This window comes from Bactrocera latifrons, unplaced genomic scaffold (assembly GCF_001853355.1).
Source record: "Bactrocera latifrons isolate USDA-ARS-PBARC rearing strain unplaced genomic scaffold, ASM185335v1 scaffold_28, whole genome shotgun sequence".
Lineage (NCBI taxonomy): Eukaryota > Metazoa > Arthropoda > Insecta > Diptera > Tephritidae > Bactrocera > Bactrocera latifrons.
In genome coordinates, this window is record NW_017536407.1 from 1,728,462 (window position 1) to 1,735,713 (window position 7,252).

The 7,252-nt window shown below is 40.4% G+C and overlaps 1 protein-coding gene across 1 annotated transcript; it reads left to right on the top strand.

The window, feature by feature from the left end:
• The first annotated feature begins 388 nt into the window (after positions 1 to 388).
• Positions 389 to 3,318, top strand: LOC108970072 (trypsin-1). Its single transcript, XM_018935199.1, has 5 exons — positions 389 to 662; positions 787 to 1,028; positions 2,634 to 2,783; positions 2,856 to 3,087; positions 3,168 to 3,318. The coding sequence occupies exons 1-5, from the start codon at positions 518 to 520 to the stop codon at positions 3,287 to 3,289; spliced, it is 891 nt and encodes a 296-aa protein (XP_018790744.1). The 5' UTR covers positions 389 to 517; the 3' UTR covers positions 3,290 to 3,318.
• Positions 3,319 to 7,252: the final 3,934 nt, after the last annotated feature.

Consider the following 7,252-nt stretch of genomic DNA (forward strand, 5'->3'; position numbering starts at 1 on the left):
TTTTTTTTTTTTACAGCGACGGTGTTTAATAAACGATAACCGCGGTCGCATTGTGATTGTGGAAATGTCGGTCTGCAAGTTAGTTTGTGTGTGCGAAACAACAAAGAAAGTTCAGCCCAAAAATGCGCGAATATGGGGGAGAGGAGATGAAAAAATATAAATTAAGCGACGCACCAAAATCGAATATGATTTCTGCGTGATTTTAAATTCTTGTAAACTTTAGCTGGCAATATTTTTGTTAGTGGAGCAATTTCTTTGTTGCTTTCTGTTATAMTTTTGCGCATTTGGTCTGGATCGCGTGTGCGCAGACGCAATAAACGGCGCCAGCGCCAGTGCGTAACCTATAAGAAGGGCACCGCTCACTAAATGCTGAAACATTTCACAACAGTCTGCTGYGGCAAGCGGCAGCTAAAAGCTTCATTGCTTCAAGGAATTTTATTAATTTACGCGTAAGTCTCCATACAAGTGCGTGTGCTTTTAGTTTTGTTTTATTTAAAAAGTGCATAGTGTCAAAACAATGAAATCCTTTGTGTTGTGCTGTGCCAGTTTGGTGTGTTTCTTTGCGCTTGGCGTACAAGCTGCCTATTTCTACGATCGTCCCGATGGAGCGGAATTTCTAGACGAAGATAAAGGGCGTTTCGGCCGTTGTGGCGTGCAATGCTGTGAGTACTGCTTGCATAACTCTTTTTGTAAAAGACTTTCTAATTTTTCACTATTTTCTTAATTTTTTTTCGTTGACTGTTTCGCGCTTGTTTTACGTGTTGAACGCTACGTCTGTGTCTGCAGACTGCGGCACACCGAATGTCAATCGCATAGTTGGCGGCACACAGGTGCGTCACAACAAGTACCCTTGGACCACGCAACTACTTAAGGGACGCTGGCATGCGCGTCTCTTCTGTGGTGGCTCGTTGATTAATGATCGCTATGTGCTGACGGCGGCGCATTGTGTACACAATAATCGTCAAGAGATAACTGTACGATTACTGCAATTGGATAGATCGTCGGGGGAACCTGGCATCACTAGAAAGGTGAGATTGTGACAATACAAATAAAAGGGATATACTAAGAAGAAAACAGGCAGCGCATGTGCTTTAGAGAAATATTTAAAGCCCCCACTGAGCTCTTATACCCAATAGAGATTTTTCTTTTTCTTTTGATGGAGGTTGTGAGTCTTCTTAAGACCAACCAAGGAGTCGCTGGAAGTGCGAAGCCGATGCGCTCATTTYAACGGRCGCTCATATACTAATTTCATCAGATTGGGAAGGAGTCGTACCTTTAWATCCTTTCTTGCTCTAGCTTTGTGTCCATGGACTTTCCGTGASCTTAGCACTTTGTCCATATCTTATCGGATGTAAATTTCCAATGCGGTATAAAATAAGGTGGTATGGAACCATTAAACACTTTCTTTTCAACTGTCCAGCTTTGCTCTTAGGACTAATCAAGTAGTCTCTCTAAGAAATTCTCTCTATCAGCTCTAAGCCGATGAGCCTATTTTGACCGACACCCGTCTACAAATTCGACAAATTGGAAAGGAGACGTATCTGTATCGTCTTTCGTGTTCTTGCTTTGTGTCTTTGGTATTTACGTGAGCTTAGCAAGGCTTGGTCAGAAGCCAAAACTTATGCAGCTCCAAGATTTTACGAAACGCAATATCTGCAATCTCTGAACTACTTCTTCTTTGCGAGATTCTGATTGAACACTGTCCATAKCTTATCGGATGAAAGTTTCCAAAGTTGTATAAAAGAAATCGATATGGAAACGTTAAGAACTTTTTTCGCAGCTGTCCAGCTTTACCACACTGTGATTGAAACTACTCGCAGAACATCTTTGGTAGATCTTGCAAAGAAGCTGAGTTTAATTTTAGCGCCCTCAATAAATGTTTGTTAAGGATACTGCGTTACCTTTGGTATGAGGAGTAACATTCTAACCTAATCTAACCAACAGATAATGGCAAGAAGACGAACTGAATTTCTAAAAGTTAACATTCCATCCTCAAGGCTAAATAAAGTTTGATTAAACAATACCARGTGAGAGCAACTTTAAATGAAAAGAAGTCAAAATGTTGAGAGTATCCAACGTAGCAAGTGTGGCAGTCTCACCTACTCTTCACGATCTCAACCAGTAGCTATACACATCAAATTTGGTGCTTCAGACATACTATCTCATTCTCAAATGAAAGTTCCAAAACTTGTACTGTAGTTGATATGGGATGCTCACGGTCATCCACGTAAAGCCAACAAAAAAAGCTCGAGCTATTCAAATATGTACACCTGGTGGTTTCTGCAAAAGTTTCAACTTTTCATAAAGCAATTTTTCCAACGCCATCCATTGAYTTCTACTCTCCTGGGTATAACAATTTTAACCCGTTAATAAACAGGGAAGCTAAGTACTTACTGCCTTAGCAAATAACTCGCATTAATAAGTGGTATACCGTTACCATTCAAGCGGCTGCCGGAAGTTGCAAATACTACATTCACTCTTTCCAACAAACAAAAGCACTCACTGCAACTAAGAAGCTCAACTGTGCCCATCAAGAAAATAAATGATTAGCTTAGCTCACGCCAAAATAATAACTGTAAGTGATACTCAGTGAGACTAACCAGCTAACGTTTTCCAAACGAACACACACACAGGTCATCCAAACAACTATACATCCSCAATACGATCAGAACAGAATTGTAAATGACATCGCCATTTTGAAGTTGGATTCGCCCATACCGTTCAGCAGCAGCATGCGTCCCGTTTGTCTGCCCAATATCAATCACAATTTCGACAACAGAGATGTAAGTACAACAACAAAACAACAGCTACACAGAATATTATTAAGAACATTTTCGTTTGTGTGTTTCCCACAGGCGATCGTCGCCGGTTGGGGTCTTGTGAAGGAGGGTGGCGTCACCTCCAATTATCTGCAGGAGGCCACCGTGCCTATAATTACTAATCACGAATGTCGTCAAACGCGTTACAAAAGCAAAATCACCGATGTTATGCTATGCGCTGGCCTCGTACAGACCGGTGGCAAGGATGCCTGCCAAGGCGATAGCGGTGGTCCGCTGATTGTCAATGAAGGCAGATACAAATTGGCGGGTGAGTTCAAAACTGTTTTGTCGTTATTGTGAAGTTTGGTAAGGAAATGTAAATTTACTTAATATTTGTCCTTATTTTAGGTGTTGTCTCTTTCGGTTACGGTTGCGCTCAAGCAAATGCACCGGGTGTTTATACACGTGTCAGCAAATTCCTCGATTGGATTGAGCAAAACACACGCGATGGTTGCTACTGCAGTAGTTGAGTAATAGAAAATGTYTTCCCTTCCAGCAATATAAGTAAAACTTGATAAAACTGAAATATATGCATATATATTTATTGAGCTCTTTCGGGTAGTTTTAAGGGGTAGTAAGCTCAGTGGAAGACAACTTGTCGTAGGTGGTGTTAAATTTTTGAGTGTCAAGTTTCTTTTTCTGAAGTAAAAAGGCGAATGGCTAATRCAAGAGGTTCTTCGTTGCCCGCTGAGTCCTCAAGAAACGTAAACTGGTTAGGTCACCCTTTGCGATGTCAAAATCCCTACGCATGGATGAAAAATCCTTAAAAACAAACTTTGACAGTTTTCACCGTCAAAATGTTTGGCCTTTTCACATGTACTCCGTATTAGAAGGTGCCCAGTTTAAACGAACATGCTTKGGCAAGATGAACTTTGCTGAAAAGAAGTTGTTTTAATAACCTCCTTTGTACTAGCTTGACCAAGAAGCATCTCGTAGWAACTCAAGTGCTGGTTGTAGTCCAGCGCTCGTGAACTCATACCACTGTCTGTCCGTCTTGCTTTAGATTTTAAAAAGATAGCGGAGCTCGACTYGTTCACAGTCTGAAGGAATCGGTTCGAGAATTCTTTTCAGTTCAAAGCGATTCACTATGATCTAGTGTAGTCAAATGACTGGATGCAATTGACTATGAGTCTAGACGTTCCAGTCTATAAGTTGGAACACACTGATACAGTTTTAATGTTCTGGTAAAGGCTCAATTCTCTGCAGTAAGCTGCCCTCCGTCACATGTGCCTTTTGGCTGCCAATTCTGAATGAAACACAGAATCGGTCGTCTGTATATTTTGCGTGCTGCTTTTCTGTATCAATTCTAGTCTGGATAATGATTAGATTTCTGACTGTGATATTATTCAGATCAGATTTTATGCCACTGATTAAAAGACGTCCGTTTTCTGAAGACCGATTTTCGATGTCTTTGCCGCATCAGTAATCTGTTTTTAACTCATCAATGATGGCTTAGCTGTCATCTCACCATTTTATCCCTCTTCTCCAGCCAAACCTTCACACATAGTGCGGACAAGTTACCTGGTGTCTACTGTCTAAGCTAAAATTAGAATCCTCTATTCTGACCATTGTTTACTGCTTTAATGTTTTTCAAGAGAAGAACGGTCACCCCATAAACAAAATATATTTCCATCTTTCTACATTATGTCCCACAAGTGCGGCGCTCGTTCCCAAGGGCACTTACACTTTATTTTAATTTCTATTTTATTTATAATTTTGTTGTTCGCGTTGTTATTGTTGCAACTTAAATCTATGCTGTCTGCGCGCATCTTATAAAACGCACGACAGCATATTATCCGCGCCAAGTGGATGGAATGAATTATTTATGTGTTTCTGTGATTTTCTCGCTGGCAGGCGGCGGCTACATAGATATTTATTGTTTGACTGACACAAGCAAAATGGTACTCACCGAAGCAGTGAGTTCGCTTTGTTTTTTGCTGCTTACTTCGTCTTTCATGAAATTAAGCGTTAAATTTGCAATAGGCAACAACAGCAACAGCAATAAGAAAAACGGTGGGGGTCATCTTATGAGCGCTGCGGTCGCAGGCGACTAAACGTTAAATGCGATATCTTCATAGCAAGATTTATGAGCTCGTAATGCGGTAAAAATAGGTGTGTGCGCTTGTGCAGCAAAGCCTAGCGCAGATTAGCGACGGCATGGGGCAATCGCTTGAATGATGCATTGGCTGGGCGCTGCGCATGCGTTCGATCACTTGCCGGCTGATCGTTGCACGTCCGCGCAGACGATGATTTTACTGGCGAATTAATTTAAATTCCAACGCATGATTACGCCCTCTTAAAGTGAATTTACGAGCGCAAAATCTCCAGCTGCAGAATGAGAAGAGCGCCTCGGCGATATGTGGCGAAGAGCGGGAGTGCGCGCAGTTGTTGCGTGGCACCGAGAGCGCAGTGAGGTGCGTACAAAATTTATGAACAAACAAGTATATGAATAAAATACGAAAGAAAATTGTTGTTGTTATTGTTGTGCAGAATTTATTTCATCTTAATTCAATTTAACAACTTAAACAACCATAAAGTGTTCACATTGTAAATCATGCGGCAAGCAAAAACAAAAACACCTGTGGAGTGCGCTTGAGCTGGACAAACGGCCTATCTGTGTAAACCATCGACAAGCCAACAACAACAAGCGCTTGAGCGCTTGAAGAGTAACCATCATAACATTAAAAGTTATGAATGATGTTGCGTTGACGAAGTGCTGGCGGCGGCGGTGGCGGCAAGTGGGCCRAAAAAATTCCGCGCTGTGCGTCGCGGCAAACGGCGCCGTGGTGGTTGCACTCAGGTGCGCTTGTCCAGCGCGCAATTGTATGCAGATTGATGTCGCCGCACAGTTGTTGCAACTTGGTTGAAATGAATTTATTATAGCTTTGGCGTGGAAGCGCGCATGCGCATAACCAATCGCCAAATGTTGGTATGACCGTGTTTTTGTTTTTTTCCCTCCACGCCGGCTAGATAAGATTGACACGCTGCTTTTGATGTGCTAATAAATTCGCATGAGTGTATGTGTATACGTGTGTATGTGCAGTGCAACTATTTAAAGTGGAGCAGCGCAACTTTACGTTATGTGGCACAGTGAAGGCGTTTTGCCATTTCGCTTGTGKTGGCCGCAAGGAACTGGCGAAAGCATCACTTAGACTCGAAAGTGGTACCGTGTAAATAAATAACAGAATTGTATGCAATCCGTTGTTGCTTCATGGTCATCACTGCCGGCGTGTAACTGGAATGCCAAGCTGTGTAATTGAGGCCATCTGTGTAGAGCATTGGTTGCGGACAGTTAAATATATGCCATCATAATAAATGGGTGTRTATCGGGGACTTAAATGCAGCAGCTGCACACTTGTAAAATTGTAGCAAGATGTTGCTAACAAATGGTTGCGAAGTRGATGCAACTTTCGTGGAATCTAATGCTAAATGCCTATTTTTTRTTTAAAATAATGTGYGTTAGTAAGTACYAGCWCAAATTTTGACCACAATTTTTTTTWMMAAMTAATGTTGCTAGCCTACAAGCTGCAGCAACATTTTTTCGAAATTAGTCTTTTTTGCGTTCTTCATTTTTTTTTCAAATTCTTTCAGTTGAGTGAGAAAACGAAAATGAAGCAACAATGTTTCGCTACATTTTATAAAAAAAATGGTGTAAATACTTATTGAACGTTTTCTTGCAAAATTTGAACTGAATTTGATGCAACAACATGTTGCAAAAATAGTTTTTTATTGCGTTCCTTATTTTTTTCAATTTCTTTCAGTTGTGTGAAAAAACAAAAATGAAGCAACAATGTTGTGCGACATTTCCTGCATGTTGCGCAACATTTTTCAACGAATTGCTGTAAATACTTATTGAAGCATTTTGAATGATTTTTTATTTATATTTTGCAACATTTGGGCCTATTTCGTTGCAGCAACATGTTGCAGAATTAGTTTTTGCATAGCAACATTGCGAGTATTTGTCTGAAATTTTCAAAAAATTTAAGGGCTTCAAATTTTTAATCTAGTTTTCAGATTCTGTTAGTTAACATGCCTCTAAATAAATGCTTACAAAAATATGGTTTTTGCAADAAAATGTTGCTAGCAGCATATTCCTTAACATAGGGAATTAGATAAGGAAGCATCCTAGCGAAGTGTTTGAGTTGAATTGACTAATCTAACAGACAGAAAACACTTCACATTTTTTCAACAAATGCCAATAAAAAAATTCGCAACTATCAGTAATTCCAAAAGGAACCCACATGACTTYGAAATCTTCAAATGAGCAACAATAAAAGGTTCTAACAAAGCCTGCTCTTTACTTCATACTGATTTCACCGAAATAAAAATTTCCTCCTGAAAACTAACAATATTCTCCAGCATATTTTCTCAGCACTTTCCTAATTACCATGACAACTGCGCTGTCGATCAGCAATCACARAAATGTGGCTGCC